Source organism: Rhinoraja longicauda, chromosome 32 (genome assembly GCF_053455715.1).
Source record: "Rhinoraja longicauda isolate Sanriku21f chromosome 32, sRhiLon1.1, whole genome shotgun sequence".
NCBI classification, from domain to species: Eukaryota; Metazoa; Chordata; class Chondrichthyes; order Rajiformes; family Arhynchobatidae; genus Rhinoraja; species Rhinoraja longicauda.
In genome coordinates this window covers 20,837,419-20,859,740 of record NC_135984.1, presented here as the reverse complement: position 1 = coordinate 20,859,740, position 22,322 = coordinate 20,837,419, and the positions used below count along the sequence as shown (strand labels likewise).

At 41.9% G+C, this 22,322-nt stretch overlaps 1 protein-coding gene across 1 annotated transcript in view; it reads left to right on the top strand.

Annotated features, from left to right (window-relative positions):
• The window catches only part of LOC144608646 (uncharacterized), a 53,084-nt gene that overhangs the window by 17,580 nt on the left and 13,182 nt on the right, over positions 1–22,322 (top strand). Inside the window, exons 3-6 of the mRNA XM_078426624.1 lie at positions 3,400–3,489; positions 7,812–7,910; positions 9,109–9,627; positions 17,193–17,299. Coding sequence (XP_078282750.1) covers positions 3,400–3,489; positions 7,812–7,910; positions 9,109–9,627; positions 17,193–17,299 — 815 coding nt within the window. The remainder of the gene's footprint in view (positions 1–3,399; positions 3,490–7,811; positions 7,911–9,108; positions 9,628–17,192; positions 17,300–22,322) is intronic.

Below are 22,322 nucleotides of genomic sequence, written 5' to 3'. Positions count from 1 at the left end.
ACTGGAATTTTTTGAGGATGTAACTAGGAAAATTGACAGGGGAGAGTCAGTGGATGTGGTGTACCTCGACTTTCAGAAAGCCTTCGACAAGGTCCCACATAGGAGATTAGTGGGCAAAATTAGGGCACATGGTATTGGGGGTAGGGTACTGACATGGATAGAAAATTGGTTGACAGACAGAAAGCAAAGAGTGGGGATAAATGGGGCCCTTTCGGAATGGCAGGCAGTGACCAGTGGGGTACCGCAAGGTTCGGTGCTGGGACCCCAGCTATTTACAATATATATTAATGACTTAGACGAAGGGATTAAAAGTACCATTAGCAAATTTGCAGATGATACTAAGCTGGGGGGTAGTGTGAATTGTGAGGAAGATGCAATAAGGCTGCAGGGTGACTTGGACAGGTTGTGTGAGTGGGCGGATACATGGCAGATGCAGTTTAATGTAGATAAGTGTGAGGTTATTCACTTTGGAAGTAAGAATAGAAAGGCAGATTATTATCTGAATGGTGTCAAGTTAGGAGGAGGGGGAGTTCAACGAGATCTGGGTGTCCTAGTGCATCAGTCAATGAAAGGAAGCATGCAGTAACAGCACACTGTGAAGAAAGCCAATGGAATGTTGGCCTTCGTAACAAGAGGAGTTGAGTATAGGAGCAAAGAGGTCCTTCTACAGTTGTACCGGGCCCTGGTGAGACCGCACCTGGAGTACTGTGTGCAGTTTTGGTCTCCAAATTTGAGGAAGGATATTCTTGCTATGGAGGGCGTGCAGCGTAGGTTCACTAGGTTAATTCCCGGAATGGCGGGACTGTCGTATGTTGAAAGGCTGGAGCGATTGGGCTTGTATACATTGGAATTTAGAAGGATGAGGGGGGATCTTATTGAAACATATAAGATAATTAGGAGATTGGACACATTAGAGGCAGGAAACATGTTCCCAATGTTGGGGGAGTCCAGAACAAGGGGCCACAGTTTAAGAATAAGGGGTAGGCCATTTAGAACGGAGATGAGGAAGAACTTTTTCAGTCAGAGAGTGGTGAAGGTGTGGAATTCTCTGCCTCAGAAGGCAGTGGAGGCCAGTTCGTTGGATGCTTTCAAGAGAGAGCTGGATAGAGCTCTTAAGGATAGCGGAGTGAGGGGGTATGGGGAGAAGGCAGGAACGGGGTACTGATTGAGAGTGATCAGCCATGATCGCATTGAATGGCGGTGCTGGCTCGAAGGGCTGAATGGCCTACTCCTGCACCTATTGTCTATTGTCTATTGTCTATTGTCTAATTTGTGGGTGGCAATGACTTTGGGACTCTCAGGGATGAGCACGTATTCATGCACAGTCCCCCAGAGCCCATTGTTCATTGCACACTCCCTTCTGACTTGCAAGCTATTTTGGGATAAGCTTAATCTCTTATTTGCCTCTTCTGACCAAATGGTTCTCTGGTGCTTTTGATTTAATTTTAGATACCCAGATACCCTGCCTGATCAGAGGGTGGTGACTAAGCAGCAAGTGAGTGGAATTAGGTGTGGAGAGATCTGGGAAATGGATTCAATCCTGGAAGCGGAGAAGATTGTGTAGAGGATCTGATGACTGAGTCATCAGTCCAGCTGGTGGATGGAGGCTTTCTGATACTAGATTGGTTTTTTTAATTGCGATTTGATGGTGAGAAATAATGGAGAATTGCAGAAAGTAGATCTAATTATTCTGGCTTCGCAGATAATTATCCAAGGGCAGGTAACCTTCGAGAGCCCTTCTTCTACTGTTGTGTTTTCCAAAGGTTATGAAACCCAGCTCGCCTAAGGTCCCTGACCTGAAATGTTAACTGGTTTCTCTGTTCATGGATACCGCCTGACTGGTCGAGTTCTTCTATGATTTCTGTTTTTGTTTCAGATTCCAGTATCAGCAGCTTTATTTGTTTTATTTATTTTCCAGCCTTCCTTAGTACGAAGGATAATTGAGATGGTTCCAGCCTGATTAGAATGTGGGGCAGTTGGGAGAGTGGCTACATCACGGTGGTGGAGACCCCGGTTCAATTCTGACCTCGCATGCTGTCTGCATGAAGTTTGCACGTTCTCCCTCTAACGGTGTGGGCTTTTTCCTGGAACTTTGGTTTCCTCCTACATCCAAAGATGTGCTGCACAGTAGGTTGATTGGTCACTGTAGATAGTAGGTGAGGGGTGGGATCTGGCAGCAGTTAATAACAATGTGGAGAGAATAAAATTGCATTTGATTGGTGTAAGATTAGTGTAAATGGTGGTTGAATATCGGCATGGAATCGGTCAAGGGCCTGTTTCCATGCAGTATCTCTCCAAGGCCATCTTCTCTGAGGGGCTGGCGCATCATCCTCTTGTCCTTTGTCCATAAAAACCCAGAATTAGCGGGTTGAAGCAGGTTTCCTCATATGCTCAGAACTGATTTCCTGCACCGTGACCTATTCTATGCACATCCATTTTTAAATTTCTCCACCTCAATATCTCGTATAAATGTTAGAATTTTCAGACATTTCACTCAAGAATTTGTGTAATTGGCCTCAAAGAGAGGATATCAAAAGTGGTTTGCATAACTGGGTAGCAAAGTAAAAACATGGGAAGAAAAAGCAATGTGAATGCATTATGATGTTAGTACAGCTTGAATGTACAATGGATGTTCTCATTGAAGCATCCGAGCAAATGACTATTGTTATAGCTAAAACCTTAAATACCAGGTTAACCAAGAAAGGGTAACACATCTGTTACCCAGCTGATTAAGTTCAATGTCCTTTCCTGAAGTACATAATACAATTCGAGGAGCAGCGCATTGGTGTAGCTAATAGAGCTGCTTCCTAGCAGCACCAGAGACCTAGGTTCAATCCCGATTTCTGGGTGGAGTTTGCAATTTCTACCTGTGACCACATGGGTTTCCTCCGGGCGAATAGATTTGTAGGTTAATTGGTCGCTGTAAAGTGCTCCAAATGTGTATGGCGTGGATGTGTAAGTGGGACAATGTAGAACTAGTGTGTGTGGGTGATTAATGGTGGCCATGGACTTGGTGGGCCGAAGGGCCTTTGTTTCATGCTACATCTTTCAATTAAACTATCTCCACAGGGAAGCCCTCTGCATTGTTGAAGGTATCAACCTTGGATAAATTACATAGCATTGCTGTCTGATAACACAAATGTATCCACAGATTTTCATGCCATGATTTGGAGATAAGAAAGGGTTTCAACAATTCTTGAGGCCACATAAATGTCTGAATGTGTTCTGCAATGTCTTTAAACATTAAGCCACTGTGTAGACCCAATTTATTCTTTATTTGCTTAAACATTAATTTAAGCACAAAGGCAAATTAAAGTGAATTGTTCTTCACGAAATGCAGCTAATTTGATTGCTGGTCTGCCCTGTATAATTAGAATAATTATCCTTTTTTTTTTGCAGGAAAAACGAACAAGTATACCTGAAAATGAACCAAAAGCTGCTCCTCTGACGATTGATACAGCATTCCAGGATAAAGATAAAATTTCAGAGGTAAGTGTTCTAGTTTCAATTAATGTATTCATAATAGAGTATGTTCTTTCCAACATTTACTTTTACTTTTCGGGGAAAGTAAACAAAAACTGCAGAGGATGGAATTGTAAATAAAAAACAGAAAATGCTGGAAATGCTCAGCAGCTCAGGCAGCATCTGCCAAAAGAAAAACAACAATTTTAATCCTTTCTTCAGAATGATTCTGGCCTGTTGAGTACATCCAGCACTTCTGCCTAAGAAAAAAAAAATACTGTTAAGTGTTCTAACTAAATTGGTTGGTACATATTGACAAAATCTAAAATTCAGTTCACAATACCAAACGAACATAAGTGAAAGGCAGACATCCACATTGTAGGCTGCGAGCAGAGTTGGAAAGAGTAGAAGGGGACAATAAAGAAGTAGTCTTTTGAAAATGCCAAATTTTGGGATACATTGATTAAAGATGAAATACGAAAAAAGAGGTTATCCACTTTGGCGGCAAAAACAAGGAGGCAGATTATTATCTCAATGGTGTCAGATTAGGTAAAAGGGAAGTGCAATTAGACCTGGGTGTCCTTGGACACCAGTCGCTGAAAGTAAACATGCAGTTACAGCAGGCAGTGAAGAAAACTAATGGCATGTTGGTCTTCATAATGAGAGGATTTGAGTATAGGAGTAAAGAGGTCCTTCTGCAGTTGTATAGCGCCCTGGTGAGACCACATCTGGAGTATTGTGTGCAGTTTTGGTCTCCAAATTTGAGGAAGGACATCACTGCTATTGAAGCAGTACAGCATAGGTTCATGAATTTAAATCTTCTGGGGAAGTCCAGAACCAGGGGCCACAGTCTAAGAATAAAGGGGAGGCCATTTAAAGCTGAGGTGAGAAAAAACGTTTTCACCCAGAGATTTGTGAATTTGTGGAATTCTTTGCCACAGAAGGCCGTAGAGGCCAATTTACTGGATGAATTTAAAAGAGAGTTAGATAGAGCTCTTGGGGCTAGCGGAATCAAGGGATATGGGAAGAAGGCAGGCGCGGGTTACTGATTGTGGATGATCAGCCATGATCACAATGAATGGCAGTGCTGGCTCGAAGCGCCAAATGGCCTCCTCCTGCACCTATGTTCTATGTTTTCTATGAATCTGTGTAATATATTAAGCAATGGAGTTTGAGATATTGGTTAAAAGAATGTGAAATCTACCTTGATTTTGAATAATAATTATGCAGGGATGAAAGAATGGTACAACAGAAGGTTCAGAGGTGAGGCATTCAGAAAATAAATTGATAAAATAGTGAGACAAAATGATAATGGTAGAACTGAGGGACAGAATATGACAGTGGCGGCACGGTAGCGCAGCGGTAGAGTTGCTGCTTTACAGCGAATGCAGCGCCGGAGACTCAGGTTCGATCCTGACTACGGGTGCTGCACTGTAAGGAGTTTGTACGTTCTCCCCGTGACCTGCGTGGGTTTTCTCCGAGATCTTCGGTTTCCTCCCACACTCCAAAGACGTACAGGTATGTAGGTTAATTGGCTGGGTAAATGTAAAAATTGTCCCTAGTGGGTGTAGGATAGTGTTAATGTACGGGGATCGCTGGGCGGCACGGACTTGGAGGGCCGAAAAGGCCTGTTTCCGGCTGTATAGATATGATGATATGATATGATATGATAGTGGGCTCATTAATAATGTGAGCCATTACCCATACCCCCTTACTCCGCTATCCTTAAGAGCTCTATCTAGCTCTCTCTTGAATACATTCAGAGAATTGGCCTCCATTGCGTTCTGAGGCAGAGAATTCCACAGATTCACAACTCTGACTTTAAAAGTTTTTCCTTATCTCCGTTCTAAATGGCCTACCCCTTATTCTTAAACTGTGGCCCCTGGTTCTGGACTCCCCCAACATTGGGAACATGTTTCCTGCCTCTAACGTGTCCAACCCCTTAATAATCTTATATGTTTCGATAAGATCCCCTCTCATCCTTCTAAATTCCAGTGTATACAAGCCTAGTCGCTCCAGTCTTTCAACATATGACAGACCCGCCATTCAGGGCATTATCCTAGTAAACCTACGCTGCACGCCCTCAATAGCAAAAATATCCTTCCTCAAATTTGGAGACCAAAACTGCACATAGTACTCCAGGTGCGGTCTCACTAGGGCCCTGTACAACTGCAGAAGGACCTCTTTGCTCCTATACTCAATTCCTCTTGTTATGAAGACCAACATTCCATTGGCTTTCTTCACTGCCTGCTGTACCTGCATGCTTCCTTTCAGTGACTGATGCACTAGGACACCCAGATCTTTTGTACGTCCCCTTTTCCTAACTTGACACCATTCAGATAATAATCTGCCTTCCTATTCCTACCACCAAAGTGGATAACCTCACACTTATCCACATTAAACTGCATCTGCCATGCATCCGCCCACTCACACAACCTGTCCAAGTCACCCTGCAACCTCATAGCATCTTCCTCACATTTCACACTGCCACCCAGCTTTGTATCATCTGCAAATTTGCTAATGGTACTGTTAATCCCTTCATCCAAGTCATTGATGTATATTGTAAATAGCTGCTGTCCCAGCACCGAGCCTTGCGGTACCCCACTAGTTCCTGCCTGCCATTCTGAAAGGGACCCTTTTATCCCCACTCTTTGCTTTCTGTCTGTCAACCAATTCTCTATCCATGTCAGTACCCTAGCCCCAATACCATGTGCTCTAATTTTTCCCACTATTCTCCTATGTGGGACCTTGTCGAAGGCTTTCTGAAAGTCGAGGTACACCACATCCACCGGCTCCTCTGTCCTAGTTACATCTTTAAAAAATTCCAGAAGATTAGTCAAGCATGATTTCCCCATCGTAAATCCATGCTGACTCAGAACGATCCTGTTACTGCTATCCAAATGGTCCGCAATTTCGTCTTTTATAATTGACTCCAGCATCTTCCCCACCACTGATGTCAGACTAACTGGTCTATAATTTCCCCTTTTCTCTCTCCCTCCTTTCTTAAAAAGTGGGATAACATTTGCTACCCTCCAATCCACAGGAACTGACCCTGAATCTATAGAACATTGGAAAATGATCACCAATGCGTCCACAATTTCTAGAGCCAACTCCTTAAGTACATAGAAATACATCCATGCCGATTGCACACAGAAAATCTTTGCTGTCCAATCTACTCATGACTCTATCAATGGCACACACTCAAAACAATTACTAACACACAATGAAGTATGCTGACTTGTGGAAAACCATGGCTTTATTGGACATGCACAGAAACAAACAGAAGCCAATCACCGTATAACATAGAACTCTCAGAGACAATAACATCTATCTAATATGCATGTAGTCCATCATTTTGTGCAGAATATGGAGAAGACCATTCCTCTGCCTGACATACATGGCATCTATCACTTGCCGAAGTTTAATCATCTTCCCAATAAAGTGTAAGATTTTAGTTTGCCAGTACCTTTCCATTCCTAAATATCGCACCAATGACTTTAAAGTCATCTCTATGATGTCTACTTTACACACACTATCATGATTTCTGTAGTCACATAATATAATCAAAACTGCTCTAGTTTAAAAATCTTTATTCTCATTTTTAAATCCTTTATATTCCTATTTTCTTATATTTGCAATCTCTTCAAACCAGTGACTTTTCTTATTTTCAGTTCTGGCATCTCGCATGTTGCTGATTGTTACAACGTTTATTTGGAGGCCATATGCATGGTTGCGTTAGCCCTTTGGAAGTTGTCTCTAAAGTAATTGGCTTCTTACTTCCTTTGAAATACTCCTTAAAATCATAAGATCATAAAATCATGTGATAGGTGCAGAATTAGACATACGTCCCATCAAGACTACTCCACGATTCAATCAGGCTGATCTATCTCTCCCTCCTAACCTCATTTTATTGCCTTCTCCCCACAACCTCTGACACCCGCACTAATCAAGAATCTATCTATCTTTGACTTAAATATGTCCACTGACTTTGCCTCCACAGCCTTCTGTGGCAAAGAATTCCGCAGACTCACCACCTTCTGACTAAAGAAATTCCTCCTCATCTCCTTCCTAAAATAACATAGTTTAATTCTGAGGCTATGAACTCTAGTCCTAGATTCTCCCACTAGTGGAAACATCCTCTCTATATCCACTCTTTCACTATTCTATACGTTTCAATGAGGTCCCCCTATCAAATCCTACCCCTTTCACCACTGGGTCTGATATCTCTTGCAGTGGCTTAGAAGCAAAATGTTTATTATGACTACTCTTGAGCTGTTATACTATATTATTGCTGATCTGTTTATGAAAGTCGTTGTTACTATTTTATTACTATATTTTATTTTTTACAGGACCTGACAGATTCTTTGGTGGGAATGCAAAAAATATGCCTAAAGAAGCCAGCCCATTTCACATCATTTTCCCAAGAGACTATCTCTATGATGCTACAGGTAAAGCACAAAGTTTACACAGTAGGAAGAACAGCAAAACAGCTTTCAAAAGTATGGTGGACTTGACCATGTGTCTAACATTTTAAAAAGGTTTAATCATTTAGACTTTCTTTTAGCATTTCCTTTCTTTTTTTAACAACTCCTCAATGATACTGAACGTTTGTAAATGTTAAAGGTTAATATCAGTGATAGTGTTGTCAACATGGAGCTTGGAGGTAGGACCTCACCTGCAGTTAAAGATGCTCGGTTATGCTAACATGGCCAGCCAATTGTACTGTTAAAGGTCAAGGGCTGCCATGGGCTGTTTGTGAAGAGCAGGAACCAAAGAGAAATAAGGGGATTTGGGAAACCAAGTACATAAATCCATTGAATGGTTCTTGAATGAAACATTGACTAGTTTTTCTTTTCACAAATCCTTTGTGACTGGCAGAGTTCTTCAGCATTTCTGTTTTTATTATCTAAGTCATCTTCTGGAAGACAGATAGTAAAAACAATCATAAAGCTAAAAGAATGTTGACCTTCATTTCACAAAGAATAAAAGGGGAAATGTGCTTCAGTTATGCAGTCACTATTGAGCCGAGCCAGAATGATATGTTAAGTTTTTGTCACAGCACCTCATACCTTCGAAGTGGCACTTAGAGGGCTAACAATGCTTGGTGCTAAAGAAGGCAAGGGGGGTTGAATTGCAGACCATAATCGAACTGAATGGTGGAGTGCACTATCTTTTTTCTCTTTATTGTCTCGCAGAACTTATGTGTAATTTATGTTTTTGTGTGTTTGGTTGAGTCCATGTGGTGCTGCAGCAAGCAAGATATTCATTGTACCTGTACCTCACTGTACTTGTGTATATGACAAGAAATTCAACCTGATTTGAGTTGGCATGAGCAGGAGATAGGTAAATTCATTTTCCTGTGCTAACAAACAAAATGTTAGGGGTAAGGTTCATGATCAAATGAGTGAGATAAATTATCAATTATTTATTAAGAACTGATTTATAATTTTATTTCATATTTTAAACAAGCAATTTCTTTTCCCCCAAAAAGTTGTTTTTTATCGGAGTATGCTCAGACAAAAAAAAATTCTGGATAAGTGTCATTTTGGCGATTGAGAGATGTTGATGTGAAGATTGGGAAATTTTTATGCTAAATTTAAACTTAAATATTAAAAAATGGAAATAATAATATAATTGTTTTTGTAGGATAAGGAAATGCACTCAAAACAATCAGTAGTAACTCGAGAAGATGCCGCAACCTCTGCAGCAGTCGAGAAAGTTCCAACGGAAGAATTATCCCAAGCGTTAGTTGAGTATATACCAGAACAGGTTTGGGTGGCCGTTGACTCTCCATTGACTGCTGAGGCATTGGTGGAAGCTCCAATAGAAGGCACCACGGCTCCGATAACGGCAGCAGGTCCAGAAGAAATTTCATTGGAAGCCACCACTTCTCAGGAGGTTGCAGTAGCCCCAGAAGGAAGTCCTGTGGAAATGACTGAGACTCAACCAATCACAGAAGCACCTGTACCAGGAGAAATCGAAGCCACTGCATCTGAATTAGTCACAGATGCATCGAAACGAGGTTCTTTGGAAGAAACAACCTCGCAGGTGATTGCAGCACCATCAGAAGAAGAGTCAAAGGAAGATGAAGCTGCTCAAATGATTGCAACAACATCAGCACAAGACCAAGAAGAAACAATTCCATCCTCTCAGGAACCAAGTGCAGTAAGTAACGTTTTAGCTTATCAATCTAACAATGAGTACATTGTCTCACAAGCATTCTTTTAGTTTTAAAGGTCTGGCCTAGAAATATATTGAGGTAGCACAAATAAAGCAGTGCTGTACAATTGAAAGTTGCATTATCTTGGAACAGAACAATTTTGTGCACGTTTCTGGGAGCATTATCAATCCATGGGAAATTTACCTCTTAATTAAGATATTTTTTCTTTGCGCTCTTTTTCTGGCATAAAACTCTTTCTGGCAACGTCAGCAGAGCAAAATACATCTGCAATAAAATTTCCAAATTCACCCATCTGAAGAGCAACTGTTCTTATTTATTTGCATACAAAATAGTTTCTTTTAACCCTATTTCTCCTGAACTTGTACTGTATAAAGGGCAAATGCCAAAATTTCATTCTTTGTCCCCCAGTGAAATCTGTAATCTTTCACAAACTTCAATGACCTTACTTCACTCACATCTTCCTAACCTCAGGATCATCCCACATGCCAGTGATCTTGGCCACATCTTATAGTTTTGCTGTTTATTGCTGCATTGTGCATGTCATCAAGGGTCTCCCTGCCCAAGGAGAGGGGGACTATTTAACCTTCCCTCACCCAACAGGAGCAGGCAGAACAGACAAGGGCAAACTCTTGTGTAGGAAAGAACTGCAGATGCTGGTTTACACCGATGAATGATAGACACAAAATGCTGGAGTAACTCAGCGGGTCAGGCAGCATCTCTGGAGAAAAGTAATAGGTGACATTTCAGGTCAAGTCCCTTCTTCAGACCATCTTTATGGGCAAGCTCTTCCTTAAACTGCAAACAATCAGAGACACCACTAGCAGTTTCCTGCCAGGTATACCTGGCCATGTCTTCCGAGTGTTTTCATGCCCCTTCTACAAAGGATTGTGCCTACATTGACCAATGTCTTCGCCAGTCTATCCAGATTCTATAGATTCCCCGGAAATACTCAGCCACTCTTCCACTTGAGACCTCGCCCGATTATTGCAACATCTGTTCATTTGTTGTCATCTCTTCTCCATAGCAGGAAGAGCCTTGCTTGTGTAGTGCTATATAAAAACTTGGTGCACATATTCCATCAGATGTGCTATGTAACAACTGTGCAAATTTGGAAATTATATATATTTTTAATTTTTGCTTATTTAATGTTAAGATGACCAATGTGTGTAAATCCAGATGGATTTTTTTTGTGTGTTTAGAACAGGATGTGACTGTTCTGGTTGTAAAATATTCTAACATAGATAGTTGTTAGTTGTTTTTCTCCCAGCCAGCAGAGGTTATGGTGTGTTTGAGGATTAGTGCATTGCTTGACAGGCACCATTTTAGTTGATCTCTGCAGGGACTGTGTTTGCAAATGTGCACACAGCAGGCTGGGGGGGAAATAAATAACTACTGAAAGAACAAAACTCTGCCTCCACTTTTGTCTTGTATGTTTACGGAATAACATAACAGCATCAAGAAAAATGATTCCTGAAGTCAGGTAAGTGAAAAGGACAAAAAAATGGGGACGGGGAAAGAAAGTTGAACATTCAAAACAACAAATATGGAGGCAGCACAATGGCTCAGCTGGTAGAGCTGCTGCCTCACAGCGCCAGAGACCCGGGTTCGATCTCGACCTGTGACCTCATGGGTTCCTCCAGGTGCTCCTGTTTCTAAAGGCATGCAGATTTGTAGGTTAATAGGCCTCTGTAAATTGTGGCTAACATGTAGGGACCTTAGAAAATGGGAATATAAGCCTAGATTATTTTCTAAATGGGGAGAGAATCTAGAAATTGGAGGTCAAAGGGACTTGGTGCAGGATTTCCAAAAACTTAATTTGCAAGTCGAATCGTTGGTAAGGAAGGCAAACACAATGCTTGCATTTATTTCAAGAGGACTAGAATACAAATGCAGGGATGTAATGTTGATGCTCTATAACACACTAGTCAGGCTGCATTTGGAGTATTGTGAGCAATTTTGGGCACCATATCTGAGGAAGGATGTGCTGGCTCTGGAGTGGGTATAGAGAAGGTTTACAAGAATGATCCCAGGAATGAGTGGGTTAACATATAATGAGCGTTTGATGGAACTGGGCCTGTATTCGCTGGAGTTTAGAAGGATGAGGGAGGAACTTCATTGAAACTTACCAAATAGTGAAAGGCTTGGATAGAGTGGATGTGGAGAGGATGTTTCCACTAGTAGGAAAGTCTAGGGTTCGAAGTCATAGACTCAGAATTAAAGGACGTTCCTTTAGAAAGATGAGGAATAATTTCTTTAGTCAGTGGGTAATGAATCTGTGGAATTCATTGCCACAGAAGACTGTGGAGGCCAAGTTAATGGATATTTTTAAGGCAGAGATAGATAGAATCTTGATTAGTACGGGGTTATGGGGAGATTGCGGGAGAATGGGGTTAGAAGGGAGAGATAAATCAGCCATGATTGTATGGCGGAGTAGACGATGGGCTGAATTGCCTAATTCTGCACCTATCACATAACCTTTTGACCTTATAACATGGAACTAGTGTGAAAGGGTGATTGATGGTTAATATGGGCGAGAGGGCCTGTTGCCTTGCTGCATCTCTAAATCTAAATCTAATCTCCCTGATCTTACCACAAGAGGAAGGAAAATGGTCACTATTATAGGCTCGATTTTGACTCGCAACACTGGATGGGATTTTGGTATAACTTTGCATTACTTTGCTGCAAATAATAGTGATGATAATAAACAGGGATCTACCTACAGTACACAGGTGGGAGCCTAAGTTCAATGAGAAACCTGTTGAGCCTGGAGATAAAATAACTAATAAAAAATAGAGAATTGGTAGATTTGATGAGTAATAACTTTAATGAGGGCTATTGAGGGCGTGCAGCGTAGGTTTACTAGGTTAATTCCCGGTATGGCGGGACTGTCGTATGTTGAAAGACTGGAATGACTAGGCTTGTATACACTGGAATTTAGAAGGATGAGAGGCGATCTTATCGAAACGTATAAGATTATTAAGGGGTTGGATACGTTAGAGGCAGGAAACATGTTCCCAATGTTGGGGGAGTCCAGAACAAGAGGCCACAGTTTAAGAATAAGGGGTAGGCCATTTAGAACGGAGATGAGGAAAAACTTTTTCAGTCAGAGAGTTGTGAATCTGTGGAATTCTCTGCTTCAGAACGCAGTGGAGGCCAATTCTCTGAATGCATTCAAGAGAGAGCTAGATAGAGCTCTTAAGGATAGCGGAGTCAGGGGGTATGGGGAGAAGGCAGGAACGGGGTACTGATTGAGAATGATCAGCCATGATCACGTTGAATGGCGGTGCTGGCTTGAAGGGCCGAATGGCCTACTCCTGCACCTATTGTCTATTGTCTATTGTCTAATGTGAAGCCAGCTGAGATGGAACAAAGGTGAAGTTTGATCAATGGTTAAGAAAACCAATAAAACAGTGGCTGAATAAAGACACAAAAAGCCGCAGTAACTCAGCAGATCAAACGGCATCTCTCGAGTTTGCAGTTGGATTCATTGAGAACCAGGCTACAACAGTAGACTGTTTCGGATGCCTAGCCTAGGTTCGTGTGCGGAATCAGTGAAGACTGGATTCAGAATAAGTTGTTGTCTGAGATGAATCTGACCTCTGACAAGGCAGCAGAAATGGCAAGTAGAGATATCCAGAACACACAAATGAAATAAATCGTTCCACTGAGCAGCCTGCTTGGTGGACAAGAGGCAAAACATATTTTTCATTTTTCATTACGGATTCCAGATTTCAGGTTAGTTTATTATCATGTACACCAGGGTGCAGTGAAATTCCTTTATCACGTAAAGTTCAACAGAGCAAGCAGTATATACAGTAATGATAAATACAATAGTAAATACAACAATATGAGCAAAAAGTAGAATGGTGCAAGACTGCAATGCAATCTGGAGTTGTACAAAAAATGTAAAGTTCAATAACAGAATAACTGAATGAACTTTCAAGAAGAGCCACCCGTAAAACATCGCCACCCTCAGGTGCCATCTTAAAACAAGCAAAGCATCCAGCATTTTAAAGGTAAATGCAGGTTATTTTTACTGTGATGGATATACATGTTGTCTGAACGCTGGTAAGGAAAATGTCATATAATATCAAGTGTCATCTATTTACAAGGCCATTTTGCCAGAGGTTGCTGGACGAAGGATGAAGTAAAGTTGAGCAAATAAAATGAAAGTAGGAAATTAAAGGAAGGTGCTCAAAGTTCTTGTTCCCACCATTCTTGCCGCATACTGGAAGTAATGTCCTGTAATGCAGAGGAGGTGTTCACAATGTTTACTGAGAAAAGACACTGATTCAATAAAAGTAGAACCGTTTAGTGTGAATGCAAAAGAGAGTGACTAGGCATTTGACCTGGTCACTGGATGCAGCATTGCACTGATAAATCACACTGAAAATACAGTTGGATAACCACAGTAAACCAAACCTGAACTTAAAAAGGCACAGCTAAATCCGAAAGTCCTGTACAGGTGAAAGCATTCAAGTACTTGGAGTTCCTGTCAAGGTGTGTTGAAATCTTACTGGTAGTGTCTCATTGCAAACTCCAGACCAGGCCTGTGGGCAAGGGGCTGGCTAAAATAAATTATCCTGGATTGGAGGGACATTCATAATATTAATATGAGCGAGGCTGGAACATTACTTGGGGGATGCTGAGGAGACATGAAGAGGTTTTCGAAGTTGAGCTGGGCACATAGAAGAGCAGGCAAACGAAAACTCACATTGACTTTGGCATTCCATCATGGTTCTTCAAGCTAGGCTCAATGGACTTTACAATGAACTCAAAATTAGAATCAAAAGTTGACAGGCTTGTCAGATCGATAATAATTGAACATGTAAAGTAATCACTGTGTCCCTGTTAAAGCATAATGGATCTATCCGCATTTATGGAGATTACCAGCTAAATGTAAATTGTGTCTTGAACAAAAGACTTTGGTGCAGTCTTGTCTGAAGAGCAGTAGTTGGCCAAGTAGGATGCAAATGCATATCAATATCATGTTAGAAGATCAGTCTAAAATGTTTTGGACAGTGAAGACACATGATCGTATGTGATCAATTTTCCCATGGAGTTTGGTCTGCACCTATTATCTTTCAGAGAATCATGGAGGAATTATTGCAGGACATTCACAGGGTCAGGATGATATCCTTTTTGTGGGATGTGTAGGAAGGAACTGCAGACGCTGGTTTAAATCGAAGATAGACACAAAATGCTGGAGTAACTCAGGCAGCATCTCTGGAGAGAAGGAATGGGTAACGTTTCGGGTCGAGACCCTTCTTCAAGCTGACGTGAGGGGAGTGGGTGATACCTGGATAAGCAAGCGTATAGATAAGGAAGTGTAAGGTGTGAAAACAGGACATAGGGAATGGAGATCAAGGAAAACATAGAATAAATCATTGTTAGTTGGGAGAAGGTAACAACAAAGCAAACAGAGATAAAATGTAGTTGGAGACAGTCAGACTGGTTGGAGAACTGGGATTGCAGAGGGGATGGAGAGAGAGGGAAACCAAGGGTTACTTGAAGTTAGAGAAGTCAATGTTCATACCTCTAGGGTATAAGCTGCCTAAGCAAAATATGAGGTGCTGTTCCTCCAATTTGCACTGGGCCTCAATCTGACAATGGAGTAGGTCCAGGACAGAAAGGTCAGTGTGGGAATGGGAGGGGGAGTGTAGATTAGTGTTTGCTATGTAGTTAATAAAGTCTTTGGATCATTATCCAGGTGTAAGGCTTCTGTAATTATATAGTCAACAGGGAGCTAAAGTGTTGAGCAGCTGGGAGATCAGGTAGGTTTAGGCAGACTGAGCGGAGGTGTTCAGTGAAACGATCACCGAGCCTGCTCTTGGTCTCGCCGATATACAGGAGTCCACATGTGGAACAGCGGATACAGTAGATGAGGTTCGATGAGGCGCATGTGAACTACTGCCTCACCTGGAAAGACTGTAGTGGTCCTTGGACGGAGTCGAGGGGGGAGGTATAGGGACAGGTGTTGCATTTCCCGTGGTTGCAGGGGAACGCACCTGGGAAGGGGATGATTTGGGCGGGAAGGGACGAGTTGACCAGGGAGTTGCGGAGGGAACGGTCTCTGCGGAAAGCGGAAAGGGGCGGAGATGGGAAGATGTGTCTAATAGTGGGATCCCGTTGGAGGTGGCAAATATGTCGGAGGATTATGTGCTGTATGTGACGGCTGATGGTGGTGGAAGGTGAGGACAAGAGGGACTCTGTCTCTGTTACGAATGGGGGGAGGGGGAGCAAGAGTGGAGCTGTGGGATATGTAGGAGCCTGGAGATACTAACACTGGAATGTGGAGGAAATGTTGAACTTAATGTTCAAGTCGGCCCACATTTAAATGGAAATTAGTGCAGTCTCTTGGTGGATGGAGTACATTACCTGGGTGGATGCTGAAGAACTACACTGTGTTCAAGAGAAAGTAATAACCATTAACATTGTCCATGACTCCACTAATGTAGGTGAGCTAAAGGCATGTCTGAGATTGTTGAATTATTATAAATTCTTGCCAAATCTGGTATCTGAAGTGGAAGTGGACTAAAACTCAGGAAACAGTTTTTGTTAGTATTTGCAAAGAATTGCTTCTAATGTGCAGCTTCACTGATTATAAAGCAGAAAAAATTATCTTATCCATGTTGGTGCTGCATCGTCTCGTCAGAAGGGTTTATATCCTGAAGACTGACGGCAGCGTAGAAAATGTAATCTCAGCTATGGGAAGGTTATTGGGCATCATTTCACTATTTGCATGGATCGCTAATACCAATTTTCCTGTTCCATGAAATGAAGCCTGCACCTCACATAGTTTTCCCCACAAGTTCAAAGATAGATTTGACATTGAAAACATATGAATGCACAATTGCTTTCAAAGCTGAAAAGTACTGTGGAAATGCAGATGTTCTTGGGAGTCTTATGGTGGCAGAGAACATGATTGTTTATGAAGGAGTACAGGACCCGAGTGCTGATGATGGATCATCTGAATACCATGCCGATGAATCCTGATGAATTGGATGGGGGACATCTATAAATGTTGTTACCGCTTTAAGTGGGTGTAAGGTGCTAAATAGAAGATGTCTCCAGCGTATTTGAACAATTTGTAAACCCCTTGGGATAGGGGTTGGCACAGAATGAATATACTTTGTATGATTTCTCATCTTTACTTTGTAGTATTTCTCCTCCAAACCAGGAATGGTCATGTATATTGGGAGCGGCATGTTTGTGAAACTGTTTTATTCTTTGGCAGAGGCCATTTTGGCTGACCCTCGTCAGGCCTGTGTTAAGCGATATGTTCGATAGATAGATGTGAAGAAAATAAATTAGCTTCGACATGGATGAAATTCAACCTAGGATGTTAAAGTATAACGCAAAAAAAAAGTGAATTAAAAATTGAGAATATTATTCTGAAACATGAAAATGCTGTTCTGTAAATCTCACATTCGAAGTTCTCCCACTTGATATGTCTTTCGCAAACGATATTAGAAGTGTTCGGTAACACTATTTGAACGCTAAATAAACCTACATGGAACAATTTTTACATTGTTTTTTTTAATTACAGGACGCCAATTTAAAGGAAAATGAGGCTGCAGTGATCATACAGTCAGCATATAGAGGTTTCTCTACAAGGAAGTCATTGAAAGAAATTGCAGCCCCTCCACCTGATGTGTGAGTTCTGTAATACAGTGCCTCAGCTGACAAAACAAAAGTGTCCACACCGTCCTATATTTCAATTGCTGGATCTTAAAGTATTTTGACCACTGCCATTATTGAAAAAGTATTGCTTGCTTTGTGTTGTGCAGACATTTCAAACACAGGATCAGAGCTATTTTAAAACATTTATTTCAGCAAGGATTTTAAACAGAGAACAATAGTCATGTTAATTTTTAAAGTGCCTCGACTTTCACATGTATACTAATTTAAGAAATAAAAGAAAACTCTTTGCATTCTTTCAGCAAATGTTCTTCTGACAAAATATTTTGTTTAAATTGAATAAACCAAACATAGCGAAACGGCCTTTGAAATTTAAAGAATGAATTTAAAACATGTAGGTATGGAGCTATCAGGATAATAACCAGATGTGCTCATGCCTCAGAAAATTAGGGGGCTTTAAAAAAATTATCTGCAGGATCTTGCTGGTGGGGCAAGCCACGTGAGCAGTAAGTAGTACTGAGCGGTAATGAACAGTAACTTACATTATGCCATGTAAGTAGATGTGATATAGTTCATATAAGGAAGCTCAATCCCTGAGACTATGTCTTTGGATCTTCATTTCATTGACATTCTAATGTACTGAAAAGAAAATATTTCAAATGTTCTATAATGTTAGAAAATCCTCAGCAAAAGAAGCAGTCCATACCTGCATGCGAAAAGACCTGGACAACATTTGGGCATGGGCTTTAGTTTAATTTAGTTTAGTTTAGAGATATAGCGTGGAAAAAGGCCCTTCAGCCCATCGAGTCCATACCGACCAACGATCGCCCATACACTAGTTCTATCCTTCAGACGAGGGACATTTTACAGAAGCCAATTACCTTCCAAACCTGCACGTCTTTGGAATGTGGGAGGAAACCACAGCACCTGGAGAAAACCTACATGGTTACAGGGTGAACGTACAAAGTCCGTACAGACAGCACCTGCAGTCAGGATCGAACCTGGGTCTCTGGCACTGTGAGGCAGCAACTTTACCACTACACACTGTGCCGCAGTATTCAGGATCAAGTAGCATTTGCATCACAAACGTATCAGGCAATGACCATGTCCAACAGGAGAGTGTCTAACCACCTTACCCTTGACATTCAAAGGTAATAATATTACCAAATCCTCATCTTCAATATCAACATCGACCCTATCATCAATGTCTTGGGGTTGCAGATAATAAAATCAAATGAACCAGCCACACAAAAATGGTGACTACTAAATACTGGGTATGTTTACTCTCATTTGATTCTAAAACCTAACTTTGATTAGTTAGAACCGATAATATGAATAAGAAGCCGACATGCTTCAAAATTGTTTAATTGAGTGTTGTCAATGTAGAATGGTTATGCTTCATTCAATTGCCATGAACTAAATACATGTTTTAAATAACTGGCTGTAAACAACTTTATGTCATTAATGATTCTGAATCACTTGAAAATATTTAATCAATTGTAATGGTGCATGGAACACGCTGCCAGGTGGTGGTGAAGGTAGATACAATAGTGGCATTTAAGAGGCTTTCAGATAGGCACATGAATTTGCAGAGGCATACAGATGTGCAGGCAGATGAGATTAGTTTATCTTGGTGTCACGTTTGCCCATTGTGGGCCAATGTTGTTATTGTTCTACGTTCTATATGGCCTATAACTGACCCTTGCATCCACCAATTCAGATCACGGCCTTTATGGACATTGAAAGGAAAAGTGGAGGAAGGATCTACCCTAAATGATTCAATGGACACTGTTACTAGGCTAGTGGAAAATGGCTGCTTATGTGTCATTGTTTTAGAAATCAATGTTGCAGAGCTGGCCTCTCTGGAGGATTGAGATGGCCACCACAAAGCTGCTGTCTATGTTAACGCTGAAATCCCAAGTGTATGAAAATGCTCAGGATATTTCTTGTATCTGGTGTCCAGACGGATGGGAACATCCAGTTCTCATGTTGCACAAGATTTTATGCAAGGCCTGAAACCCATCATTTCTAAAATTGAGGAGATGCCCAGCTCCACATTAGGAATTGTGAAACCAACCGTGATGCAATCGAGATAGGAGAAGGTCTCGGTTTCCATGGAGCACAGGTTCAAATAACCCGACCAATAAAAGTTGCGCTGGGAAGTTCTGATCCCTACCAGCATGCCAGTGCATCTATGGTTGCCAAGGTCCTTAATGATGTCACGTCACTCAGTGATCTGCTCTCTTCCTGGTTCTACGCTAACAGGCCCCATCCTGGGTTCCATTCAATGTATCTGAAAACATGTTTCATGCCTCTGTCTTCAGTGCCATTGCAATAGCCCATTACCCAGCCAGAACAGATTGCTGCTGCTCATTCTGTGAGTGCATTTTGATGTTAGTCCATGTGTTCATCCTTCAAGGCCGTCTGAAATCCTAGCTAATCATCCACATGCACCGCAACAATGCTGGGGGGGTAGGGAAGCATGGCACAGAAATAGTAGGGCATGCAAAATCACATAGAACATTTAACACTCAGTGTTTATGCTTATGTTTAGTTTATTATTGTCAAGCGTACCGAGACACAGTGAAAAGCGTTGTTATCCAGGCAGGTTGCTCAATACACGAGTGCAGTCTTACCAGACATGAGTATACGACGAGTGCAAAAAGAGAAAGAAAACAGAGTGCAGAATATAGTATCACAACATCCACTGCACTCATCACAGTGCACTGCAGTGAAAGGTTTGGTAGGCAGGTAATACTGCAGTGGAATCTTTGTGCTGAATGGGCTTTTGTAGATGTACTTTGGAGATTTACTCAGCAGTTTTGGTTTTTAATATAAAAAGATTCTTCAATTCTTTAGTTCAGATTTTCATGATTTGTACAGAAAGGATTTGTGGAAGGGTTGCTAGCTGGGGAACTGCATCACTCAGTTCATTTGAGTTTCTTTATAAGAATTGGGAATTGTCAGATCGGGTTATTGTTCATTCCATATTCCTGATCCACTTCAATACTCGTGGTGAGATGAACTGACACTGGTGTTTTAAGAATAGCTTTAGCATAGCAAGCAGCCGGGAAAGGAAAAGTATATTTCCATGGTGGAGTGAGTGGAGGAAGCTTTCCATTTCGTAGCTGCCAAAGAACCCAAATGATAGCTTCTGTTGACGTAAGATTGAGGGTTTTGCCTGCAGTGGGAGGAAGCTTTCACAGCTTGCTGCCCTCCATTTGAAAAATAGCATACACTGCACAGGTTGCACCAGAGTCGGACTGCAGTGAAATGTTCGGTTGGCGGGTCGTGGTGCAATGGGAATCTTTGTGTTGAATGGGCTAGAATATTTTTGGAGTGGTACTCAGTGAAGCAAGCGGAGAATATTCTTCTTAGAACTATGGAGAATTTACTACAACTCTGATTTGAGCCTTGGAGGTGGTGGAATAAGTCAACAAGGTAAGGTTTTGCGAACCTCACTGCTCAATAGGCACAATAAGCTGGAGTAACTCAGCAGGACAGGCAGCATCTCTGGAGAGAAGGAATAGGTGCCGTTTCGGGTCGAGACCCTTCTTCAGACTGAAAGTCACGGGAAAGGGAAACAAGAGATGTAGACGATGATGTAGAGAGATATAGAACAATGAATAAAAGTTATGCAAAAGAGTAACGATAATAAAGAAACCAGGGCATTGTTAGCTGTTTGTTGGGTGAAAATAGGAAACTAGTGTGACTTGGGTGGGGGAGGGATGGAGAGAGAGGGATTGCCGGGGTTACTTGAAGTTAGAGAAATCAATATTCATTCCACTGGGCTACAAGCTGCCCAAGCGAAATATGAGATGCTGTTCCTCTAATTTGCGTTTAGCCTCACTCGAACAATGCGGGAGTCCTAGGACAGAATGGTCAGTGTGGGAATGGGAAGGAGAATTAACGTGTTTAGCAACTGGGAGATCAGGTAGGTCCACGCAGACTGAGCGAAGGTGTTCAGTGAAAGGATCGCCCTGTCTACGTTTGGTCTCGCCAATGTGTAAGAGTCCACATCTTGAACAACGGGCACAGTAGATGAGGTTGGAGGAGGTGCAAGTGAACCTCTGCCTAATCTGAAAGGACTGTTGGGGTCCTTGGACAGAGTCGAGGGAGGGGTAATAGGGACAGGTGTGGCATCTCCTGCAGTCGCAGGGGAAAGTACCTGGGGTGGTTTGGGTAGGAAGGGATGTTAAGCAGGGGGTTGCAGAGGGAATGGTCTCTGGAGAAGGCAGAAAGAGGTGGAGATTGGAAGATGTAACTAGTGGTGGGATCCTGTTGGAGGTGGCGAAAATGTTGGAGGATTATGTGTTGTATGCGATGGCTGATGAGGTGAAAGGTAAGGACTAGGGGGATTCTGTCCCTGTTGCGACTCTGTGGAGGGGAGCAAGGGCGGAGCTGCAACGGATACAATTGATGAGGTTGGAGGAGGTGCAAGTGAACCTCTGCCTAACCTAAAAGGATGTTGGGGTCCCTGGACAGAGTCTATATGCAGATTCGATAATTAAAGAGCTCGTTCAGGTAACTTTATAGACAATAGACAATAGGTGCAGGAGGAGGCCATTCGGCCCTTCGAGCCAGCACCGCCATTCAATGTGATCATGGCTGATAATTCTCAATCAGTACCCCGTTCCTGCCTTCTCCCCATACCCTTTGACTCCGCTATCCTTAAGAGCTCTATCTAGCTCTCTTGAATGCATTCAGAGAATTGGCCTCCACTATCTTCTGAGGCAGAGAATTCCACAGATTCACAACTATCTGACTGAAAATGTTTTTCCTCATCTCAGTTCTAAATGGCCTACCCCTTATTCTTAAACTGTGGCCCCTTGTTCTGGACTCCCCCAACATTGGGAACATGTTTCCTGCCTCTAACGTGTGCAATCCCTTAATAATCTTATACGTTTCGATAAGATCCCCTCTCATCCTTCTAAACTTTGTCACCACTGGTGATCCTTAGGGGCAATGGGAAATCTTATTGCCATTTAGCATTAAGAGGTAATAACAAGACATAACTGATAGAGATGGTCATTCCAAG